The sequence below is a fragment of the Gorilla gorilla genome, chromosome 22 (assembly GCF_029281585.2).
Source record: "Gorilla gorilla gorilla isolate KB3781 chromosome 22, NHGRI_mGorGor1-v2.1_pri, whole genome shotgun sequence".
NCBI classification, from domain to species: domain Eukaryota; kingdom Metazoa; phylum Chordata; class Mammalia; order Primates; family Hominidae; genus Gorilla; species Gorilla gorilla.
In genome coordinates, this window is record NC_073246.2 from 45,937,695 (window position 1) to 45,962,484 (window position 24,790).

At 57.3% G+C, this 24,790-nt stretch overlaps 1 protein-coding gene across 1 annotated transcript; it reads left to right on the top strand.

Moving 5' to 3' along the window:
• The first annotated feature begins 484 nt into the window (after positions 1–484).
• PWP2 (PWP2 small subunit processome component) lies at positions 485–24,790 on the top strand. Its single transcript, XM_019017705.4, has 21 exons — positions 485–721; positions 2,267–2,379; positions 7,023–7,117; positions 7,449–7,548; positions 7,896–8,039; positions 8,534–8,669; positions 8,962–9,194; positions 11,409–11,552; positions 12,348–12,418; positions 13,037–13,173; positions 14,085–14,233; positions 14,368–14,515; positions 14,689–14,839; positions 15,911–16,091; positions 18,309–18,456; positions 19,743–19,851; positions 20,632–20,697; positions 21,662–21,880; positions 21,977–22,127; positions 22,282–22,356; positions 24,334–24,790. The coding sequence occupies exons 1-21, from the start codon at positions 704–706 to the stop codon at positions 24,506–24,508; spliced, it is 2,763 nt and encodes a 920-aa protein (XP_018873250.1). The 5' UTR covers positions 485–703; the 3' UTR covers positions 24,509–24,790.

The following is a 24,790-nucleotide window of genomic DNA, read 5'->3' on the forward strand; positions in this document are numbered from 1 at the left end:
TTTTTTTTTTTTTTTTTCTGAGACAGTCATGCTCTGTTGCCTAGGCTGGAGTGCAATGGCGCGATCTGGGCTCACTGCAGCCTCCGCCTCCCAGGTTCAAGCCATTCTCCTGCCTCAGCCTCCCGAGTAGTTGGGACTACAGGCATGCGCCTCCTTTTTGTACTTTAGTAGAGATGGTGTTTCACCATGTTGGCCAGGCTAGTCTCGAACTGCTGACCTCAGGTCATCCACCAGCCTCAGTCTCCCAGGAGTGAGCCACCGCACCGGCCAGCATTCGGGACTTTATTCATAATTCCTTACCTAATAGTTCACAAGAACGAAGACATTTGGGTGTGTAGCGCTCTCAGATGTTGTGGACCTGAGCCTGTGCCAGGCTGGGCGTCCGTGCGGAGCGCGCCTAAGAGGCGCCCTGCAGTGTGGCTCCAGGGTGTGGGCGGGCCCCGGGGAAGGCCCCGCCTTGGGAGGGGTTGGGCCTCTTGCGTTCAAACTCCGCCTCGGGGCGGGGCGAGGGCGAAGCAGCTCCTCCTGCCTCTTCGGCCGCTGCGGACGGTGGTGCGCGGCTCCGTCCCGGGCGCGCGCGCTGTGGGCGGGGCACGCCGTCGCTTCCCGGAAGTGCGTGCTGTGGCGGTGCCGCGCGGACCCCCGGGAAGTGTCTCTGTGGGCGGCCGCCGGGTTGAGCTGCGGCACACGTGCGACGGCCGTGATGAAGTTCGCTTACCGGGTGAGCGCGGGCGGCGGGCGGTCTGTTGGATCGGCGCGGCTCTTCCGGTGGACGGCGCCTGAGCTGGCGCCGGGCGGGCTGGGGGCGCGTGGTCTGCTTTTGCGGCGTCTGGCCGCGTGGGGGTCGCCGGCTGTCTGCGCGCCCATGGCCTCGGGGACGCGGGGCTGTGGTGGGGCTCCTGGGAGAGCTGGGACGGAGGCGCCGACGGCTTCTCGGAGGGAACAGGGACATTTGTCGGGGTCCCGGGATATTTTTAACCTGAGTATGGCCCAACCTAAAGGCTGGAGTTGGTGCAGTCGGGGAGGGCACAGCACCCTCGGGAGGGATGAGGAGGTGGGACGGGGCGGGGACGCGGGCGCGCGCAGGCGGGGTGAGAACAGCAGGGACCCGGGGCCCGGGACTGCTCCCTAACGAGCGAGCGTCCAGGTGAGCGGAAGGGCGGGGAACCCAGGTGTGAGCTCTGTTTCCCGAGGCCGGAGGGAATTCCTGAGGCGGACGCCCTCAGCTTTGAGAGCCAGGGAAGACTTGTCCCAGCTGTGAAGTGCAGGAGGCGGGTGAGGCAGGTAGTAAGAGGGGGCCGCGGAGCCGGCCTGGGGGTCTCTGAAGCGTTTGCTACAGCTGGCTGGTTATGGGGACGCCTGTGTTTCCCACAGTGGCCCGGACCGTTGCGCTTCCAGGGTTGCACGGGCCGCCTGCTGCTGAGCCCACCGTGTGCTACACTTGTCCTGTCCGAAACTGGGCATGGTACTGGCCCCTCAGAGTGCTGCTCCTGTGTCCCCTGTGCTGGTGGAGGCACCGCTGTGTGCCCAGCACCAAACCAGAAACCATATCCACGTCCTCACAGGCCAGGACTTCATCCGCTCCACATTCCTATTGCAAGGTGGCAAAAAATGTGCCTTGGAGCCTGCCTGGCCGCTTGAAGTCCTTCTGCTGACCACGCTCCTCCCTGAGGTCCTGAGGGCGCTGCCCACTCACAGCTTCAGGGCCTGGCTGGTGCCTTCCCATTTAGATTCCAGCTCAGGTGACCCTTCCAGGTGCCTCTCCGTGACCACCCTCTAAAGTAGCCCCTCCTCCCACACTTCTCATCCCCCTCCTGCTAGAGATAGAATATAAGGTGTGCGTGTCTGTGCGCATGGCAGTCTCCAGTGAACGCTCGTGCGCGTGAGTTAGTAAATAGGATGCTGGCTTACCACACTTCTGGAAGCCCTGAGTTCTAAGCACTTTTGGGGTGCTGTTCCATTGTTGCAGCTTTTTTCTTGGTGAAGTGTGGGCTCCATGCCCCTCTTCACCTGGCAGACGCCTCCTGTCTTGGGTGGCTTCCTCAGTGCTCACAGGGGCATCTTACCCATCTCTGTGGGAGCTTGGGGCCGCCCGGGCTCCTCTGGTCTCCTGAGGATCAGGCTCACTTCTTCCTGTCTTACCCAGGAAAGGTGAACGGGCCCCCAAGGTGGGGTTCTCTATGCCATCTCTCTGCCCAGATGCCTCAGTGCTTTTCTGGGAGTCAACTGTTTTCTTTGTGTTAAGACAATTTTGTTTTCTTCACAGTTTTCAAATTTGCTGGGTACGGTGTACCGGCGTGGGAACCTAAATTTTACCTGCGATGGAAATTCAGTTATCAGTCCTGTGGGCAATAGAGTCACTGTATTTGACCTTAAAAAGTAAGTATGTGAAAGTGGTATTCATAATAGTGATACTGATTACTATTATCACCATTTTTAAGTAACATATGAAAACTGCTAGTGTCTTCTGTGCCTTCCTTTTAATGGTGCACCCGTTAATTAAGGGAGCCCAGGACAGGACTACAGGACGGACTAGGGTCAGCAGATCAGTTGTGGAAATTGGCAGCCAGACCCAGTTCTTCGTTGTAGTGCCTTAGCCAGGCCCCATAAAGTGGTGTGTCACTTGGCTCTGTTCCCTGGGAAGGGACCCTGTCCCTGTGCTGTGAAGGGTGGGTGGGGGAAAAGGTGTAGCTCAGGGTTAGCCCTTCCCCCATCAGGGAAGGCCCCTAAGGGCTGAAAGGCCAGGGCTGCTGGGGGAGTTGAAGGTGCCTTGGACCCCTGCTCGGGAGCCCTGCTGCCACTGGGCCTCACCAGTCGGACGGGCAGGCCCAAAGCTTCCAGCTCTGCAGCCGGAGGTCAGTTTTATTCGCTGGGGTTTAGCGGTTTCTTCCTGTGTGCTGTTGCACTTTGCTTCACTTTGTTGCACTTTGGCTCTGTGTGGATGCTGTTTTACCACAGAGTGAAGGTGTGTGGAAACATTGCTTGGAGAAGGTTGGTCGGTGCCATTTTTCCAGCAGTGGGGGCTCACTTCATGTCTCTGTGTCACATTTTGGTAATTTTGTGATATTTCAAAGTTTATTATACCTGTGAGGGTGATTTGTGATCATCTTTGCTGTTACTATCATAATTGTTCTGGGGTGCCGTGATCCATGCCCATGTAAGACAGCAAGCTTAATCGGTAAGCATTGTGTGTGCTGTGCCTGCTCCACCGACAGGCTCTTCCCTACCCCCCCATGTCTCTCTTCCTCTACTTGGGTCTCCCTATTCCCTGACACAAACAATATTGAAATTAGGCCAGTTAATAATGGCCTACAGTGGCCACTACGTGTTCATGTGAAAGGAAGAGTCACACAACTCTCACCTGAAATCAGAAGCTAGAAGGGACTCAGCTCAGTGGGGAAGGCATGTCAAAAGCTGAAACAGGCCAAAAGCCAGGTCTCTGCCACCAAACAGGCAAGTTGTGAATGCAAAGAAAAAGCTTTTGAAGGAAATTAAAAGTGCTACTCCAGTGAACACACAAATTACAAGAAAGCCAAAATAGCCTTATTGCAGATACGGATAAAAGTTTGAGTGATCCAGATAGAAGATCAAACCAGCCACAACATTCCCTTAAGCAAGTCAAAGCCTAATGCACAGCAAGGCCCTACCTGTCCCCTGTTCTGTGAGGGCTGAGGTGAGGAAGCTGCAGGAAAACAGTTGGAAGCTAGCAGAGGTTGGTTCATGAAGTTTAAGGAAAGAAGTCATCTCTACAACATAAAAGTGCAAAGCGAAGCGGCAAGTGCTATGGAGAAGCTGCAGGAAGTTATCCAGAAGATCTAGCTGAGATCATTGATGAAGCTGACTACACTAAACACAAAATTTCAATGGAGACAAAACAGCCTTCTATTGGAAAAAGATGGCCAGGCGCAGTGGCTCATGCCTGTAATCCCAACACTTTGGGAAGCCAAGGTAGGCAGATCACTTGAGGCCAGGAGCTTGAGACCAGCCTGGCCAATATGGTGAAACCCCGTCTCTACTAAAAGTACAAAAATTAGCCAGGCATGGTGGCACATTCCTGTAATGCCAGCTACTCAGGAGGCTGAGGTGGAAGAATTGCTGGAACCTGGGAAGCAGAGGTTGCAGTGAGCTGAGATCGTGCCAGTACACTCCAGCCTGGGCAACAGAGCAAGACTCTATCTAGAAATAAATAAATTTAAAAAAAAGAAAAAGATGCCATCGAGGACTACATAGCTAGAGAAAAGTCAGTGTCTGGCTTCAAGCAACAGGCTGACTCTCTTATTAGGGGCTAATGCAGCTGGGGCCATTAAGTTGAAGCCAGTGCTAATTCACTGTTCTGAAAATCCTAATGCCCTTCACAATGATGCCCAAGCTACTCTGCCTGTGCTCTATAAGTGGAACAGCAAAGCCTGGACGACAGCACATCTGTTTACAGCATGGTTTCCTGAATCTTTCCAGCCCATTGTTGAACCCACTAAGGTTCCTTTCAAAATATTTCTGCTGTTGGACAACGTACCTGGTCACCCATGAGCTCCAATGGAGATGCATAAGGAGATGCTGTCTTCATGCCTGCTAACACCACATCTCTTCTTCAGCCTACGGGAATAACTTTAACTTTCAAGTCTTACCATTTAAGAAATATATTTTATAAGGCTCTAGCTGCCAAAGATAGTGATTCCTGTAATGGATCTGGGAAAAGCCAATAAAAAGCTTTCTGGGAAGGAGTCGCCATTCTAGTTGTCATTTCATGATTCATTCAATGAGGGCAAAGTGTCAACATTAACAGGAGTCTGACAGAAGTTTAGTATCAAGCCTCATGGATGACTTTGAAGGGTTCGAGACTTAGGCGGAAGAAGTTACTGCAGATGCAGTAAAAATAGCAAGAGGATTTGAAATGAAAGCAGAGCCTGAAGATGGGACTGAATTGCCACAATGTTGCCATCAATCTTGAATGAATGAGGAGCTGCTGCTTATGGATGAGCAAAGCAAGTGGTTTCTTTTCTTTTTTCGAGACAATGTCTCACTCTTGTCCCCCAGGCTGGAGTGCTATGGTGTGATCTTGGCTCACTGCAACCTCCACCTCCCGGGTTCAAGCGATTCTCCTGCCTCGGGCCCCCCTACCAAGTAGCTGGGATTACAGGTGCCTACCACCACACCCAGCTAATTTTTGTATTTTTAGTAGAGATGGAGTTTCATCATTGTTGGCCAGGCTGGTCTAGAACTCCTGACCTCAGGTGATCCACCCGCCTCAGCCTCCCAAAGTGCTGGGATTACAGGTGTGAGCCACCATGCCCGGCCAGCAAGTGGTTTCTTGAGATGGAATCTACTCCTGGTGAGGATGCTGTAAAGACTGTTGAAATGACAACAAAGGACTTAGAATATGACATCAACTTAGTTGATAAAACGCTGGGAGCATTTGTGAGGATTGACTCCAGTTTTGAAAGAAGGTCTGTTGTGGGTAAAATGCTATCAAACAGTATCACATGCTACAGAGACATCTCGTGAAAGGAAGAGTCCATCGATACGGCAAGCTTCACTGTTGTGTTAGGAATTGGCAACGGCCACCCCATTTTCAGCAGCTGCCACCGTGCCTGGTCAGCAGCCATCCACATCGAGGCAGACTGTCTGCCAGCAAAAAGATGAAGACTCACTGAAGGCTCAGATGATCGTTAGCATTTTTTAGCAGTAAAGTGTTTTTAAATTAAGGGATGCACGGTGTTGCTTTAGACAGAATGCTTGTGCACGCTAATAGACTACAGCACACATGAGTAGACTGCAGCGCACACCAATAAAGTACACACTTCGACGACAGTACACACGAACAGACTACAACTCACACGAATAGAGCACAGTGCACGCTTACAGACTACAGCACACACTAGTAGACTACGCCATACTGTTTATGGTGTAAACACAGCTCGGCTATGTACGCGGAAGCTGGAACGTGTGTGCCTCACTCAATTGCAGTATAAGCGTTATCTGCAGCATCTCCGCGGGATTCCTGTAGCCCCTTATTTTCCATTTTTCTAGCAACAGTGTTACATGGGTGCACTGTCATGGTGGTTAATTCCTGTTGGGCACTTAGCTTGCTTTTGGTATTTTGATGTCACACTGAGGCGGAATAATCCTCTCATCATATCATCCTGGAAGCAGAATTGATGTATCCAAAGCCCATTTTTAAGGCTTTTAATGCATTTCACTAGAGTTCCTCCAGGGACAACGTCATTTCTTTTTCTTTTTTTTTGAGACAGAGTCTTGCTCTGTCACCTAGGCTGGAGTGCAGTGGTGCGGTCCCAGCTCACTGCAACCTCTGCCTCCCAGGTTCAAGCGATTCTCCTGCCTCAGCCTCTTGAGTAGCTGGTATTACAGGTGCCCACCACCATGCCTGGCTAATTTTTTGGGTTTTTTTGTTTGTTTGTTTTGAGACGGAGTCTCGCCCTGTCGCCCAGGCTGGAGTGCAGTGGTGCAACCTTGGCTCACTGCAAGCTCTGCCTCCCGGGTTTATGCCATTATCCTGCCTCAGCCTCCTGAATAGCTGGGACTACAGGCGCCCGCCACCACACCCGGCTAATTTTTTGTATTTTTAGTAAAGATGGGGTTTCACCGTGTTAGCGAGGATGGTCTCAATCTCCTGACCTCGTGATCCGCCCGCCTTGGCCTCTCAAAGTGCTGGGATTACAGGTGTGAGCCACCGCACCCGTCCAATTTTTTGTTTTTTGTTTTTATAGTAGAGACGGGGTTTCACCATGTTGGCCAGGATGGTCTCGAACTCCTGACCTTATGATATGCCCGCCTCGGCCTCCCAAAGCACTGGGATTATAGGCGTGAGCCACCGTGCCCGGCCAACAATGTCATTTGTTTTTCAGGAGTAGGGGGTATCCACAGATGAGCTCTGGCTTGTGGGGTCCAGTAAGATCGGAGGCGCTACTTGGGGAGGGTGAGTCGCTGGTCCCAGGCCAGGCCTGGCTTGTCTCCCTCATTTGACTTGAGGACCAACAGCACACTGTGGTTTTTGTCTTTATCAGCAACAAATCTGACACGCTGCCCCTGGCCACTCGGTACAACGTCAAGTGCGTGGGGCTGTCCCCGGATGGCCGCCTCGCTATCGTCGTCGATGAAGGTACTTGCCCTTGATGTGGGTGGGTACTGAGGGGACCAGTGAGGAAGACTCAGGGCTGTGTGGGTCTGAAATGATCCACTCCCCAGTCGCCTCCGTGTTGGGGCCCAGGTGGGGATTGGGGATGAGGGTGTCATGGGTGAGGCTGCGTCCCCGCCGCAGGCTGTGTCTGTGGCATCACCTGTGGCAGGGCAGGGCCTTATGGCCCTTGGGCATTCTCAGTCCTGACTCCTCACAGTGGACGCCAGAAAGACCTTTCTCCGTTTTTCCCATGCTATGTATCTGGGGTGGCCCCTGGGGTAGCTGCGCGGTGGTGACCTCTGGCGTCCTGCAGGGGGCGATGCGCTGCTGGTCAGCCTGGTCTGCAGGTCTGTGCTGCACCACTTCCACTTCAAGGGCTCTGTGCACAGCGTGTCCTTCTCCCCTGATGGCAGGTAAGGGGGACGGCTTGGGGGCCGGAGGGTTCGGCCGTGCGTGCCGACGGTGAGGCCCACTGCCCAGCTCGTTTCCCTGGGCCCTGGGTTGTGACGTCGGGTTGGGCACACGGCCCAAGCTCTGGCATTGGTGACCCCCTTTTTCTGGAGGAGAAGGCTTGGTGCAGCCAGGCTGCCCTCCCTCCAGGGCTGTTTCTTCCCTGACTTCTGCTTCCTCTGCTCCTTGGCCTCCATCCTGCAGGAGGCGGGACTCCAGAAGGCCCAGGCGGGCGCAGGCTGAGACTCCACAGTGGCCTTAGGGCCATTGCTGGTCTTGAATATCAACTATGTCCGCATTCCTTCCATAGGAAGTTTGTTGTCACAAAGGGTAACATTGCCCAGATGTATCATGCCCCTGGGAAGAAGCGGGAGTTCAACGCCTTCGTTCTGGACAAGACCTATTTTGGGCCCTACGATGAGACCACCTGCATCGACTGGACGGATGACTCCAGGTGCGGCCTCGGAGGCTTGGGGGGAGCGGGGCTTGAGAGAGGCCCCTTGGACGGTCACCCCCTTGGGCCCTGCAGCTTCGTTCCGCAATGGCATCTCGGCCTCCTCTGGGGCTGGGCGCTGCCCGCACCATCAGGACTGGCTGGGTGGCTGTGGTCGTGTCTTCGCGGCTCTGAAGTGTGTGCTGTGGCCGAGCCTCCTGCCCCTGCACTGCCCTTTCACCTGTTTATCCCAGAAACCGGGAATGCTGCGGTTGGCTCGGGCAGCATCTGGGAGGAGTTAGGAAGGCAGACAGGGCAGGGACAGCATCTGGGAGGTGTGAGGAAGGCAGACAGGGCAGGGGCTGTGCCGGGGTGTCTTCCTGTGCCTGGAGGCTTCTCAGCTCACTCTGAGACCACGTGGGGCTGTAGCGGTCTCCATGCAGCCCTCTGGAGCGTGCACCTGGCTGCTTTGTCATGGCCAAGCCCTGAGGAGGTGCCATCTCCCTCTTTTCCAGGTGCTTTGTGGTTGGGAGCAAAGACATGTCCACCTGGGTGTTTGGAGCCGAGCGCTGGGACAACCTCATCTACTATGCACTGGGGGGACATAAGGATGCCATCGTGGCCTGCTTCTTTGAATCCAACAGCCTGGACGTACGTCCCTTTGCCAAGTTCCCTAGACTGATGGTGGCCAAAAGCGGCTAGTTCAGGGAGGCCCCAGGCTGCAGGCGGCCTCTTCCCGCGGTTCCCCCAGGCTGTTCCCCTGTGGCCTGGGGGCATCTAGGGGACCGATGGCAGCTGTGGCGGCCCATCGAGAATTGTTCTCAGAGTTCAGAGGGGCCGTCGGTGCCACTGGTCCCGGGATCTGAGCTGGAGGGAGGTGCCAGGTTGTGGCAGCTGGGCCAGTGTGGCTGGGGCTGGGGTGACCCTGTGCTTCCCCTTGCAGCTGTACTCCCTCAGCCAGGACGGAGTGCTGTGCATGTGGCAGTGTGACACGCCCCCTGAGGGCTTGCGGCTGAAGCCCCCTGCGGGCTGGAAAGCAGACCTGTTGCAGCGGGAGGAGGAAGAGGAGGAGGAGGAGGAGGACCAGGAGGGGGATAGAGAGACCACCATCCGGGGAAAAGCCACTCCAGCCGAGGAGGAGAAGACAGGAAAAGTGAAGTACTCACGGCTGGCCAAGTAGGTCTCTGAGGTGTGGTGGGCTGTGGTGGGGCACTCCTGTGGGAATCTCTTGCCCTCAGAGGGATCTGGATGTGGGGTCCCCAGGGCCGAGGAGTGGGAGGTACAGAGAGCAGGCCTGCGTCTCAGGGCCCCGGTTTGAGCACCCTCGAGTGCTTGGGTGTTGACCCTGCCCCTTAAGCAGGGTCCCTGCCTCGGCTGTCTGAGCTGCCTGTGTGCCCAGGGCAGGGCGGAGGGCGGTGGGTAGGGGTGCATAGGGGGCAGGGAGGTGTGCGGGCACTCCGTGACGGGAATAGCAGCACCTTGGGCCCTAAGGGGGTTGGGAGTTGTCTGTGGCCCCACCAGCTTCTGTGGAGTTTGGTGTGGGTGATAGTCCCTTGGCCTCGTGCAGGGAGATGCCGGGAGAGCATTTGGCAAGGCTGGAGGGAGGGTCCAGGCTGTGAGTGGGCGCAGCGGGTGGTCTGAGTCCTGCTTCGGGGCCCGCTGGTGGGTGGTGCTTGGTGCTTTTTCAGGCACTGAGCTGGGCCGTGCAGCCCCACATCCGAACTCAGTCCCCCAGACGAGATGAGACGAGACGAGACTGAGCCCGGCCCCATGGACTGCCCATGGGATGGCCTTAGATGTGCCTGGAGCCCTGGCAGAGATGCTGCCCTGATTCGGGGTGTCCCGCGTCTGGGCTGTGGGGGAGGCTGGTCAGGATCACATGAAGGCAGAGTTGCCCACAGCTATGGTGTCTCCGTCACCCGGGTGCCCCAGCCTGGGCCTCTCCTTGCTGCAGTTACTTAGCACCTGCTGTGTGCAGGGCTCTGAACTTGGCACTGAGACACACTGCCCACCCTTGTGAGGCCTCCTCTCCGCCGGGGAGGAGAGGTGCAGTGATGAGGTGGCTGCGTGCGGAGGTGGGCGGCAGTTGGGGTCCCTGGGTGGGGAAGGCACCCACACAAGGCCCTGCCTGTGGAGGGAGCCAGGCGGCCAGAACGGGCTGCCTTTGGAGGGGTTGGGGTCTGCTGGGTAGGTGGGAGTTGTGGCCATGAGAGCCCTGGGTCTGAGGAGCAGGGAGGGCCGGCTGGACTCCAGTGGGAGGAGGGTGCTTTGCCAAGGGCAGCGGAGTTGGAGGGTGGCCAGAACAGGTCCAAGTGGGTCAGTTCCCGCAATTGAGTCAGTGCCCGTGGGTGGGTCAGTGCCCGTGAGTGAGTCAGTGCCCACGGGTGGGTCAGTGCCCGTGAGTCCGTGCCCGTGAGTCAGTGCCTGCGGGTGGGTCAGTGCCCGTGAGTCCGTGCCCGTGAGTCAGTGCCCGCAAGTGAGTCAGTGCCCGTGAGTGAGTCAGTGTCCGTGCCCGCGGGTGGGTCAGTGCCCACGGGTGGGTCAGTGCCCGTGAGTGAGTCAGTGCCCGCGAGTGAGTGCGTGCCTGTGAGTGAGTCAGTGCCCGCGGGTGGGTCGGTGCCTGTGAGTCGGTGCCCACGGGTGGGTCAGTGCCCACGAGTGAGTCCGTGCCCGTGAGTGAGTCAGTGCCCGTGGGTGGGTCAGTGCCCGCGGGGACTTGGGGGTGTTGTGCTGGTGTCAAGACTTGAACGGGGACTGGAGGAAGAGGAAGGGATGATGGGCTCCCCCAACCCCACCCTGGGGAAGGGAGGTTCCAGGCAGCTCCAGGAAGACAGTGTGCCTGCTAGGCGGGGACTGCAGGCTGTCAGCGCGAAGCATGTGAAGGGAGGGCCTGCTGCATTGGCAGCCAGTGCTCCCTGTCACTTGTTCAGGAGGGACGGGGTCCAGAAAGGAGAGGGAAGGACCAGGGCTGAGCTACAATGTGACTTGGGGAGGTTTTGAGGGCGGAGGCGCCATCAGGGTCACCTTCGTCTGCTGATGGGGACCGAGGGTTCCTTAGAGGAGGAAGCAGCAGGGGATGATGGGATTCGGGTGTGCCTGGCGGCCATGCCGCGCCTCCCGCACCTCCTCTGCCTCCCGTGGGCACTGCTGCCTCTGGGTGCACCACTAGCTCTGCTGTGGGGCCAACAGTGGAGATGCTGTGTGAGGTTCCTTTGGGGTCCCGAGCTTGGGATGGAGGCAGGCAGCTTCAGGGCCTGGGGTGGAGAGGGAGAGGGCAGGTCTGGGACCTCCTGCCTGGATCTGTGTCCTGTGTCCTGGAGCCCAGAGCGAGCTGGGGTGGCAGCCTGGCTCTGCGCTCCTCCTCACAACTCTTCTCTCTCGTCAATTCAGGTACTTCTTCAATAAAGAAGGGGATTTTAACAACCTGACAGCTGCAGCATTTCATAAGAGGTCTCACCTCTTGGTCACTGGCTTTGCTTCTGGAATCTTCCATCTTCATGAGCTGCCAGAGTTTAACCTCATCCACTCCCTGAGGTAAGCCTTTGCTCGCAGTGGGGTGTGGTTTTATGTACTCACTGGTCCTGAATCTGAGGGCCCAGCCAAGCCTGCCCTTAGCAGTGGGGGCAGCAGAGCCACTGGAGCGCCAGTTCAGGCCACAGGACGCCAGCCCGAAACCTGCCCGGCCGCTGGTGCTGGTCAGTGTGACAGTGTTGCCGCCCCCACTGGCAGTCAGCAGCATTGGTCTCGGGTCAGTCACAGCCTTTCGAGTTTTTGTCTCCGCTTTTCTGCATCTGTGAGACACAGAGAACGAAAATACTATGCTCATAAAATTGTGAAGTTGCAAGTTGTTGAACCCTGGCCTCCCCTCTGGGCCTTCTCTGATTCTTTTTGAGACAGAGTCCTGCTCTGTCGCCCAGGCTGGAGTGCGGTGGCGTAATTCAGTTCACTGCAACCTCCGCCTCCCGGGCTCAAATGATCCTCCCACTTCAGCCTCCTGAGGAGCTGGGGCCACAGGTGTGCGCCACTACACCCGGCTAGTTTTTAAATTTGTTGTAGAGACGGGTCTTGCTGGGTTTTCCCAGCCTGGTCTTGAACTCCTGGGTTCAAGCAATCCTTGCCTCCGCCTCCCGATGTGCTGGGATGGCAGGCGTGAGCCACGGCACCCAGCCCTCTGATACTTGAACTGAAGTGAATTGTTGGAGTCTGGTGAGTGGGTGGGGTAAGCTCCGCACACAGGGATAGAATCTGGTGTCTGGGGCTGCCCTGAGTGGGCACTGGGGCTTCAGCCCGGGCAGGCTGGCCTCCCACTTACAGGCCCGTTCTCTGCAGCATCTCAGATCAGAGCATCGCCTCAGTGGCCATCAATAGCTCGGGGGACTGGATTGCTTTTGGCTGTTCAGGTTTGTCCCCAGCCTGGGTGGTAGAGATGGACTCCCCATTAGGGACCAGTGCTGCCCGGCTACAGGCTTACTTGACAGCCACCCACTGGGGGTGCCTTCCCCTCCCCCAGTTGTCTTCCATGGGGTGCCCTCTCCCCCAGCCGCCTTTCAGAAGGGGCCCTCCCTCCCCCAGCTGTCTGCCATGGGGTACCCTCCCGTCCCCCAGCCGCCTTTCAGAAGGGGCTCTCCCCTCCCCCAGCTGTCTGCCATGGGGTGCCCTCCCCTCCTCCAGCCACCTTTCATGGGGTGCCCTCTTCTCCTCCAGCTGCCTCCCGGGGGTGCCCTTCCTGCCCTGGCCCTCCTCAAACACCTCTCTGTTTTAAGCCCCTTGCTCAGGGGTCGGGGATCATAGCCTGCCTCAGTTGTGACCTGCAACCACTGGGTTGCACGGGCGGGGCCCATCACTGGCTGGTGGAGCTGCAGCATCAGGCAGTGGTCCCAGCCTATGCTTGGGGATTTGTGCGTTTCACTCCCTGCCCGGCAGCTTTCTCAGTCCTGTGCCAAGTGGGAAGGTGGGCCGGGCCAGTCTGACCTGGGGTGGGCCTGAGCCGGGTACCCCAGCTTCCCCTGTGTGCACAGGCCTGGGCCAGCTGCTGGTGTGGGAGTGGCAGAGTGAGTCCTACGTGCTCAAGCAGCAGGGCCACTTCAACAGCATGGTGGCCCTGGCCTACTCGCCCGACGGACAGTACATAGTGACTGGCGGGGATGACGGCAAGGTAGGCTCCTGTCCCCGTCCCGTTGGCCTCTGTGCCTGGGGGGCTGTGAAGATGCAGTGGTCTGTGGGGCTGTGCCTTGACAGTAGGCTGGTGTTCACAGCTTCACCCGGGCTCATGAGCTCAGTAGGCGTTTAAAAACATACAAAAATTTGAATGGAGAGGGTTGGGTGTCCCTCTTTCCCCTTTCTGACTTGGTCTCCTGCACGGTGGTGGCTGCGTGGCGGAGAGTGGGTCTGTGGTGCCGGCAGCTGGCATCCAGCCAGTGTCCAAGGGGCTCCAGTACGTGGCCGAGGGTGGGTCCATGGTACTGGCAGCTGGCATCCGGCCAGCATCCACAGGATTCTGGTGTGTGCAGTGCCCCTGCGGGCCATCTGGGCCTTAAATGGGCTCCTCCTGGAGGTGACAGGAAGAGACTGGGACAGACGGCCCACTCAGCACACCCTCAGGCCTGTTGGGGAGGCTGAGTGAGCCAGGGCAGCCGTGGGCACAGGGGAAAGGCTCTCAGGATGTGGCGTCACATGCGGGGGTCTCAGGGATGGGGTGTCAGTTGCAGGTGGGGGTCTCAGGGATGGGGTATCAGTCACAGTTGGGGGTCTCAGGGATGGGGTGTCAGTCATGTGCGGGGATCTCGGATGGGGTATCAGTCACAGTTGGGGGTCTCAGGGATGGGGTACCAGTCATGTGCGGGGGTCTCAGGGATGGGGTGTCAGTCACAGTTGGGGGTCTCAGGGATGGGGTGTCAGTCACAGTTGGGGGTCTCAGGGATGGGGTATTACTCACGGGTAGGGTCTCAGGGATGGGGCAGTACAGGGGCAAGCGTCTTAGATGGGGCGGCATGGGGACAGGGATCCTGGCCGAAGCCGTGGCACACAGGGTTGGGGTCTGCCCCTGCCCCTCCTGTCCTGTCTCAGGTCAAGGTGTGGAACACCCTCAGCGGCTTCTGCTTCGTCACTTTTACGGAGCACTCCAGCGGGGTGACCGGTGTGACCTTTACTGCCACCGGCTACGTTGTGGTGACCTCATCCATGGACGGGACTGTGCGAGCCTTTGACCTTCACAGGTGATGTTTTTGCTTCGGGTTGGCTCGGGGCAGGCTTCCCCCACGCAGAGGTGAAGGTGGAGGGTGAGGCTGCAGTGCAGCTGCTGGGGCAGGGGACCCTGGCACGTGACGCTGACCTTGCCTCTTCTTTGCAGGTACCGAAACTTCCGCACCTTCACGTCTCCACGCCCCACCCAGTTCTCCTGCGTGGCGGTGGATGCGAGCGGTGAGATCGTCTCTGCAGGGGCGCAGGACTCCTTTGAGATTTTCGTGTGGTCCATGCAGACAGGCAGGCTCCTTGATGTAAGCACCCTGAGGGGCTGGGCTGGGGCTCCGGAGGGGCCCTCCTGTCTCCTGGGAGAGGAGCGCAGGGAGCTGAGGTTACACTCCAACGGCCCATGCCCCTGGCCCAGACCTGCCCAGAGAGCCGCCTCGGCAACCACCTCCACTCTTCACGCCTCCTTGCTCTACGGTAGGTTTTGTCTGGACACGAAGGGCCCATCAGTGGTCTATGTTTTAACCCAATGAAGTCCATCCTGGCCAGTGCCTCCTGGGACAAGACGGTGCGCCTCTGGGACATGTTTGACAGCTGGAGGACCAAGGAGACGCTGGCCCTGACCTCTGATGGTGAGCACGAGGCAGCAGGCAGGAGCAGCGGCCTGGGGACCAGCAGCATGCTGTCACACACACTGCCCTGTTCCTGGTTGTGGGTTTGGTGTGAACCTTCTGGTGGGAAGCAGGGGGTGGCTTTTAACCCAGACCTGCTGGTATGGCAGCCCTTGAGGTTGGCAGTACCTAGGAGACAGCAGATTGGCAAGTCGGGCCAGCGTGGCTTCCACGAGTCTTTGTGGGGCTCCCGCTCTGTGGGCAAGTACGCCAAGGCAGGAGAGAATAGCTCCCCGAGGGGGAAGGGCTGCTGCCGCAGCTGCTTCCTGATTTTCGGAGTTGCTTTGGAGCTCTACCAGGGCTGTGTCACTGGGAGAAGGACACAGGGACCATGGGGGGCCCAGACGCTGGATGCGGCCAGTCCCGGAATCTGCAGACTGGGAGAAGGATGAGGAGGCCGTAGGTGGGCCCGGAAGCCAGATGCGGCTTGGGATCTGCAGACTGGCCTCAGGCCACTGCCTGTCTTTCTGACGGGGCTGTACTAGAGGCAGCCGTGGCCTCCTGTGTTCATATGGTCTGTGGCTGTCAATGCCTCAATGGCGGTGTTGAAAGACCACGTGGCTCACAAAGACCCAGCCCATCCATGTCCGGGTGTGGACAGACTCTGCCATCCCAGGAGGCTGGTTCTCTCTGCTTCCTGCTGCCTCACCCCACCCCCAGGCCTGGCATTGGCCAGGCTTTTGGCATCACATGTGGCTTCTTTGCAGAGGCTCTGTATTCTAGTCTGTCCAGCCGCCCTCAGTAACCACCATCACTCACCCGTCAGCCTCACCTTCCCAGCGCCCCCTCCATCGGCCTTTGTGGGTCCTGTGGCCCCAGCTGGACCGCCTGGTGCTCTTCACTGGCGCTGAGTTGTTCCTCACCCGTCTGGGTTGGAGCTTCTCCTGGGAGGAGATTCTGTGTACCAGATCAAACAGGCGCTGGTCTCTTAGGGGTGCCTGGGCACGGCCTGGTCTCCAGCCAAGGGTGGTTGGTGGCCTGCCTGCTGGAGACCGGGGTCTTTGTTGGGCCTTACTTTGCATCTCTGTTTAGCTCTGGCTGTGACTTTTCGCCCTGATGGTGCGGAGCTGGCTGTGGCCACACTGAACTCACAGATCACCTTCTGGGACCCTGAGAACGCGGTGCAGATGGGCTCCATTGAGGGCAGGCATGACCTCAAGACCGGCAGGAAGGAGCTGGACAAGATTACAGCCAAGCATGCGGCCAAGGGGAAGTGAGTGTCAGCGTCGGGCCTCCTGATTTGAGACCCCAGCCAGCCACCAGGCTCCTGCAGCTTCTCCATTTTTGGCCTTGTTCTTTGTTCCTGAGACCGCTGAGTCCCTGTGGGTGGAGGCAGGTGGTCCTGAGCCCTCTGGGGAGAGGCCATGTCGTCCTTAACTCCTGGGATCGCACAGCCCCCAGCACAGGAGGACATCTGGATTTGCTGAACATAAACTTGTTCAGCTGAGAGCTTGCATCCACTTCCAAACCTTGATCCTGAATTATGACATCGTCCTGGTGTGCAGAGGGGAGAGCAGCCGGGTGCCCGAGCTCACACTGGAGACCTGGCACTTGGGGAGGCTGAGGCGGGTGGATTGCTTGAGCCCAGGAGTTTGAGACCAGCCCGGGCTACATGGCAAAATGCCATCTCTACAAAAAGTAGAAAAATTAGCCAGGTGCGGTGGCACATGTCCGTGGTCCTAGCTAGTCGGGAAGCTGAGGCAGGAGGATCGCTTGAACCTGGGAGGTCAAGGCTGTAGTGAGGATGGCGTCATGCCATTGCACTCCAGCCTGGGTGCTAGAGCAAGACCCTGTCTCAAAAACAAAACAAACAAAAGCAGAAAACAGCCCTGGCAGCCTCCTAAGAGTAAAAATGCAGGTCCTCAGTCACCTCACCTGGCTAGAGAGTGCTACGTGGATGGTGAAGACATAGTGTCCCCTTGTCTCGAGGAGTTGGGCCAGCACAGCACTGACCGAATTGCCTGCGCGGGGTCCTGGCTGGGCTGTGAGGCTCACCTGGGTGGGGGTCAGGCTTAGGAGAAGGGGGAGGATCTGTGGGATGTGCCCAGGGTGGATGGCCTTGGGGCCTGGACCTGTGTCCCAGGAGCTCAGAAGCCTGTTCAGCAGAGGGTCTTCCTCCAGAAGGAAGTAGCGACCCTGTCTTGGAAGTGGTATGAATGCCTGTGTGCAGTCCTCATGGGTTCGCCCTGAGTGTGGAACTGCTGGGTGCTGGTGGTTCTGTTTCCAGCTTGGAGGAGCTGCACCGTTGCCATTCCCATGAGGAATGCCGTTGGTTTCTGGCTTCTCCACCTCCTCGCCAGCACTTGTTGCTTTGTTATTATTATTTTTTTAATGAGAGCTGTTGGGGTGGATGTGAATTCGTATCTCACTGTAGTTGTGATTGTAGTTTCTCTAATGACATTCAGCATTTTCTATATGCGGCTTGGCCGTTTGTAAGTCTTCTTTGGAGAAGTGTCTGTTCAGGTCTCTTGCCTGTTTTTGAATTGGGTTGTTTGGTTTTTGGTTGTGGACTTTAGGGGTTTCTCTGATACCTGATGTGCAGATATTTGTTCCGCTTTATGAACTGTCTTTCCACCGTTTTGGTGGCACTCTTAGTTCTGATGACGTCCACTTTGCTCATTTTTTCTGTTGTTCTTTGTTCTCTACTGTCATAACTAAGGGAGCTTGCCCACCCCGAGGCGTCTGTTGAGCGGGGCGGTAAGGGCTGGTTTCTGGTTTCTGCAGGACTAAGCAGACGTGACTGAGAGTAGGCTGCTTAGGGTGGAGGCCAACTGGCCGCTGTTTTGTGCTGACCTCAGCAGGGAACACCGTTCCTTGAGCCACTTGTTCCTTTTGTGAAAAAGACATTGATTCTCAGGAAGCTGAAGCATCTAAGGGTGGTGCTGGCTCAGAGCGGAACCAGGTGACAGCACTGCTGGACATTGTGGGCTTTAAAAGTCTCGCGTGAGTTGAGGCAGCGAGCCTTGGCGGAAGTTGCTGAGGCTGGTGTTGGCTTCCTGGAGGGCTGGTATAGGACCTCCTCTATTTCCTAAGGTTAGTTTTTATTTTATTTATTTTTATTTTTATTTTTGATTTTCGACACGGTCTCGCTCTGTCACCCAGGCTAGAGTACAGGAGTGCGATCATGGCTCACGGCAGCCTCCAACCCCTGGGCTCAAGTGATCCTCCCACATCAGCCTCCTGAGTAGCTGGGACTTATAGGCATGTGCCACCGCACCCTGTTAATTTTATTTTTTGTAGAAACAGGGTCTTGCTATATTGTCCAAGCTTGTCTTGAACGCCTGGACTCAAGCAATCTTCCCAACTCAGCCTCCCAAAGTGCTGAGATAACAGGCGGGAGCCACCATGCGGCCCTAAAGTTGGTTTTTAGGAGCCATATGCTGAGGTTTCCGTGGTGGCCACCGTAAGTCCACGTCTCCTCTCCACCCAGGGCCTTCACCGCCCTGTGCTACTCTGCAGACGGCCACAGCATCCTGGCGGGAGGCATGTCCAGGTTCGTGTGCATCTACCACGTCCGTGAGCAGATTCTCATGAAGAGGTTCGAGATCTCTTGCAACCTGTCTCTGGACGCCATGGAGGTGAGCCGCCAGCGCGGGGCCGGATGGATGTTGCTTCCAATGCAGGTGGAATGCGTCGGGATCCTGCGTTCTGCACTCCTGGCTCCATGGGGCCTTGGGCACAGCTGTGGTGCTTGTCCTGTATCTAAGTGCACGGGCCCCTCACCTGCCCCAGCAGAGCCCGGCCGTGAAGCCCGGCGCCTGCCTCAGCTGTGTGTGGAGCCGCGGTCCCCAACCCTTTTGGCATTTGGGACCGGTTTCGTGGAAGGCAATTTTTCCACAGACAGGGTTGGGGGGATTGGTTTTGGGATGAAACTGTTTCACCTCAGATCAAGATCACCAGGCATTAGATTCTCTGAAGGAGGGTGCAACCTAGATCCCTCACATGTGTGGTTCACAGTAGGGTTCGCGCTCCTATGAGAATCTAATGCTGCCACTGATCTGTCAGGAGGCGGAGCTCAGGTGGTGATGCGAGCAATGGGGAGCGGCTGTAAATTCAGATGAAGCTTCACTCATTCACCTGCCCACCACTCACTTCCTGCCGTGCAGCCTGTTTCCTAATAGACCATGGGCCGGTACCAGGGGTTGGGAACCACTGCTGTGGATGACCCTGCCAAGGCTGGTTGCTATGAGGCTGGAGCTGTGAGGGGCAGTGCCCAGCACACGCTGGCTCAGGAGACGCGGACACCTGTCAGGGAAGGAGTGAATGAAGAGGGTGCTGGTAGGCCCTGCCCGATGGCTTCCTGCCCGGGGTCCTGTGTACAAGGCTCTGCCTTCACTGTCCCCACTGGTGCCTGCCCTCCCCCGTCAGCACAGCCCTCGGCTCAGGTCCCATTCACATGCTGGCTCCTGCAGGACCTCAGAATGAGAGTGAGGAAGCCCTGGTAGCCTCTAAGCAGGGGTGTGGCTGCTGGGTTCACCTGTCCACGCCCCATCGGGGCAGAAGCCCACCGTCCCCTAAATGTTTCTGGGGGAAAGTGTCCTTGGCATTTTCACGAGGGAGTAGATGGCCATCCTCGCTGTGAGCCCCAGCCTTTGTGATGGTGGCAGCAATGCCAGCATGTAGACCTCAGTCCATCCGCCTCCACAGCCTCCACACCTGCCCTGCTCCACAGCTTCCACACCCACCCTGTCTGCAGCTAGCTCTGCAGGAAGGGTCCCTGGGGCGCTGCAGGGCTCTCTCCCCATCCTTGTTCTAGACAGGGCTGAGGCTTGTCTGGTGTTGGGGTCAAAGAGCAAGTGTAGGAGACGAGGGCCACGCGGCCAGGCCATCAGAAGCAAGGCGTCCACTGCTTTTGCTGTTCTAGGAATTTTTGAACCGAAGAAAAATGACAGAGTTTGGCAACCTGGCACTAATTGATCAGGATGCTGGGCAGGAGGATGGAGTCGCGATACCACTGCCAGGCGTCAGGAAAGGTGAGCAGAGGTTCCTCCCGCATCTGCCCACCACTCACCGGTCCTGGGTGACCGCGCATTCATGCGCCTGGTTGGGGCTGCAGTGTGTGGAAATAACGGTCACTACATGGTGACGTTTGCTGGACACAGGGGGTGTCAAAGGCCCAGTGGGTTGGTGCTGGTGCCGTCAGCCCCTGGGCAGGAGAAGCTGCCCATGTGTTGCTACATGTGGCCTCCCTGCCCTGGCGGGACCCGTCCATTTGCTCTTGGGACTGGGTGCCCCGTCTGCTGCACAGCACACGGAGCATTCTGGCGTGAGGCCATGTGCGCCGCACAGAGAGCCAGGTGCTCTAGAAGATCTGGGTCCCAGGTAGACCATCCTGATGGGACACTCGCCAGCCAGAAACCCTGAGTGCTTCCATATGCAGGCCCAGGGTACCGTGTTGAGCCCAGCAGACCCACTCCTGGGCTGGGCCGGGGCCCTTTTCTGGGTTAGACACGCAGTCTGCTGGCCGGGCTGGCTTTTTCGAGCATCTACCCCACGGGCTGGGCCATCTGTTTGGCAGCTCACCCGGAACAGCCTCTGCGGCCCCAGCACGGGCCCACCTGCCGCAGCTGCAGCGAGGGAAGGGCTGCTTCTGCCTCCGCTTTGTGCAGGGCCCAGTGAGTAGAGGCTGCTGCTCTTGATGGGGCTCCCACAGCACCCCCCAGCCAGCCGGGAGACCGCAGGATGACTTGCTTCGTGGGGAGAGTAGCCTGGATATGCTGTCCAGTGACCATTAACGGTTCTTTTTTCCCCAGGTGACATGAGTTCTCGGCACTTCAAACCTGAGATCAGGGTGACCTCACTCCGCTTCTCTCCCACTGGTGAGCACTGAGCCATGGGCTTTTGGTGCCGGTGGGCACTGGGGCATCTGTGCCATGGCAAGGCTGGCCACCATGGAGCTGTCTGCAGGCTCTGGGCTGTGCCCTGTGCCCCTGGGTAAGAACATGGCCCTGCAAACCCTGCAGGCCACAAGATGGCTGTTGTCCCTGAGGATGGACGGCTGTCACGGTGCCAACCTCAGATGCACTGAGCTTTGAAACATGGCAGGCTTGGTATGCCCTTGCTCTAGCAGCTCCCCAAGTGCCCTGGACGTGCTGCCTGGCTGGGCAGCTCTGCCATCATGGAGAGCCCGTCTCCTGCGCACTGCCCCAATCCTCTCGCAGCGGGGAGGAGGGTCTGTGCCACAGGCCTGTGGAGCCTGGCGGTGCACATGGTCCCCACACAGAGGAGCCAGGAGCAGGGCTATTGGCAAGCGTGCTCCAGCCTAGACTGAGTGTCAGAGCCAGGGGCAGAGAGGCCCATGTGAGCCTGGGGTCTGTGCCCTCGGGCCCAAGGGCCAAATCTGGCTGGCCACCTGCTTTGGTCACTGATGTTTTACTGGGACATTTTACTGGGCGTTTTTTTGTTGGCGGATCCTTCTGGCTGTCTCTAGTGATCCATGCAGCACTGAGTAGGTGCAGCAGACACCACAGGGCCTGCGGAGCTGAAGACGCCTGAGCTAGACAGAAGACTTGGATGGCTCCCGGCGTCAAGAGAGGAGGACGCACGCGTGTACATATTTGCTTATATGTGCATCCCTGGGAGAGTAACTTCTGGGATGATCCATTCATTCCTTCCCAGGGGAGTAGTGGGGTGGGAGCTGGAGGCAGACGTCCTGGTTCCTCTTGATTTTTGCACTTTGTCCCAGGGGAATGTACTTAATACTGTTTCTTTAAAAAAAAAAAAAAAAGAAATGTTGGGAGGAATGAGCTTAAATTTTTAGGAAAGCACTGCTTAATTTCCCAGGGCGCTGCTGGGCGGCCACCACCACGGAGGGACTCCTCATCTACTCCCTGGACACCCGCGTGCTCTTTGACCCGTTTGAGCTGGACACCAGCGTCACCCCCGGGAGGGTGCGCGAGGCACTGCGCCAGCAGGACTTCACCAGGGCCATCCTCATGGCCCTCCGGCTCAACGAGAGCAAACTGGTGCAGGAGGCCCTGGAGGCGGTGCCCAGGGGCGAGAGTAAGTTGGGGCTTCGGTGTCGGGCGCCGGGGTCATCCTCTCTTCCCCTGGTTTGAGTTGGTGGCAGAATAAGCATGTTTTTTTCTCCTTTTGCAGTTGAAGTGGTCACCTCCTCCCTTCCTGAACTGTATGTGGAGAAAGTGCTGGAGTTTTTAGCTTCCTCCTTTGAAGTGTCTCGCCACCTGGAATTCTACCTCCTCTGGACTCACAAACTGCTCATGTTGCATGGACAGAAGCTGAAGTCCAGGTAGAGGGTCTCCCCCGCAGTTCATCTGTGGCTCAGGTCACTGGACCAGCTTGTCCTGCTGGATAAAAGGGAACTTTGACATGCAAATGCAGCATGAAGTGAGCCCACTGTACCACAGGGTGAGCCCCACACGCTTAGGGAGTCTCCCTTTCAGAGCCGGGACGCTGCTGCCTGTCATTCAGTTCCTCCAGAAGAGCATCCAGCGGCACCTGGACGACTTGTCGAAACTGTACGTGTGGGTGCAGGGCCTGGGGGTGGGTGGGGTGCATGGTCCCCTGCTGGTCCACACTGTGGAGTGCTCCTTGTGTCATCTGATTTGAGGACAAAAGGAACCAGTGCTGGAGGCTTGTCTTCTCACCTGCGGGTGAACTGCACCTGCCCGGCCACCCCATGGTTGACCAGCTTGGGAAATGGCCTGGTGCTGAATGGAAAGCAGTGAGCACTGTGGCAGGCAGACAGGCTGCAGGTGGCGCGCTTCAGGTGCGGCCGGAATCCTCCAGGCTCTTGGAGGGATTGCCGCATTCGTAGGATCAGGCAGCCTTTCCTGAATTTGCAGGTCACTTGCACAGGCAGTGGGGGTGGTCACAGGACTGTGAGGCCGGGCAGCCTGGAGTCCTGGAGATGTGGCTGCCCTGAGCTGTGGCTTCCCTAGAAAAGGGTGCTGTTGCTGCTGCTGCGAGGATTCATCCGCGGGCCTAGGACAGGGCCCGGCCCTCCGTAGTGCTCACTCTGCACGGGTGCCCGCTTCTTCTCCTGTCATTTCTTTGTGGTTGGTGCCTTTTTTGTCCCTACCAATTCACCTTCCCTAAAGGTCCTGCAGAGCCGGGACTAGGCAGGCCTCAGAGTAGCCATGTGAGGGATATCACCCTCTGTTGCCAATCAGTTGCCGGGTTTCCCAGCTGCGTTTCTGAAAGGTCTGTTCTCTGCCCTGTCTGCGAGTTGCTCTGTCCAGGGTTCAGGGGCCGAGCCTGAGTTTGGGCCTTGTGGGTTCATGTGGTCCTCCTGTCTGTCCTTGAAGTGTCACTCAGTCTTTGGAAAGAGTCCCGGAGTCCAGGTCGAGCCTGTCCTCCCCTCGTGTTCTGGGTGCCCTACAGAAGGCTGGGATGTGCCCTGATCCACAGTTTTGGTGCCAGGCCTTCCCTCGGCTGAGATGTCCTGGACTTTTCACAGAGCTCTGTAGGGGAGGAGGGTTGTCTAGCTCCCTTATTTATGTATGTATTTATTTTTTAATTCATTATTCTTTTTTTTTTTTTTTTTTTTTTGAGATGAAGTCTTGCTCTGTCGCTTAGGCTGGAGTACAGTGGCATGATCTCGGCACATTGCAACCTCTGCCTCCCAGGTTCAAGCAGTTCTCCTGCCTCAGCCTCCCGAGTAGCTATGGTTACAGGCACACGCCACCACCCCCAGCTAATTTTTGTATTTTTAGTAGAGACAGGGTTTCACCTTGTTGGCCAGGCTGGTCTTAAACTCCTGACCTCAGGTGATCTGCCTGCCTCTGCCTCTCAAACAAAGTGCTGGGATTATAGGTATGAGCCACCATACCCAGCCGAGCTCCTTTAGATTTATTCCCTCTTATGGGATGTTTTTAGAGTTCACGTAAGCGCATTGTTCCTTGGACCTCTTGTCTAGGCGTTCACTGCCAATCTGTAGGGTTGCCATTGGCTGTCAGGAAGAGTCCTGCATAGAGGGTCCTGTGACCTGCAGATGTGATGGGGCGCTTCCTTCCTTTCTCATCCATTTATCTTTTAGTTCTCCTTTCGTATGTAAAGTGATGGTGGCATCACTTTTCTCCTTTATTCCATTAACTCAGAAAATTAACTGATTCAGAGCGTGCCTTCCTCCCCTCTCGCTCCACAACACCACACAGCTCTGCAGTGGTCTCTTCCTAAGTGTTTGGTGGAACTTGCTGGTGAAGCCATCTAGATTGGGCCCAGCGGAAGGGCTGAGCTGCCAGGATGACCCCAAAGGGATGGGATGTTACAGTTGGGTCCTTGGGTCCTTGAAGGCCTTTGCTGCCCCAGGGCTGGATGGGGCAGAACCAGATTGTTGGGGCAGGGAAAAGAGGAAAAAAATGGCTGCTGGGGTGGAGGAACTGGCATGTCCAGCCCCTGCTGCTTTTCTCAGGGGTCACAGAGGAGGTGGTTGGGTGCAGGACAGGCCAGGGCCTGGGCGTTGCTGGCATTGACCATCCCTGTGTGATTGACAGCTGTAGCTGGAACCGCTATAACATGCAGTACGCACTAGCAGTTTCCAAGCAGCGGGGCACAAAACGCTCCCTAGACCCGCTGGGAAGTGAGGAGGAGGCAGAAGCATCTGAAGATGACAGCCTGCACCTGCTTGGAGGAGGAGGCAGAGACTCAGAAGAAGAGATGCTGGCCTAGAGCCAGCCGATTGCAGCGTTGCATTGTGCCGGCTAAGACCTGCCAGGGAGATGGGACCCTTGTGCCACCTGGGCCAGCAAAGAGGAGGGGTCCAGAGAACAGCTGAAATACTGTCACTAGTGGTAGTGACTTGCTTTTCCTGTGCACACATGTAGCCCATCAGGACAGCGAGCCGACGGGTCACGCCAGGGGCCGGCACGCACTGGCACCTGGCCCCAGGAGCGGGGCCGTGTGAACGGTGATGAATGTTGAAAATGCGTCTCAGAGAGGTATTCACATGAA

Coding starts and splice junctions, on each gene's coding strand:
- PWP2 (XM_019017705.4), top strand. Junction 7,549..7,895: donor TCCTTCTCCCCTGATGGCAG/GTAAGGGGGACG, acceptor TTCCTTCCATAG/GAAGTTTGTTGTCACAAAGG. Junction 14,516..14,688: donor AGACAGGCAGGCTCCTTGAT/GTAAGCACCCTG, acceptor GCTCTACGGTAG/GTTTTGTCTGGACACGAAGG.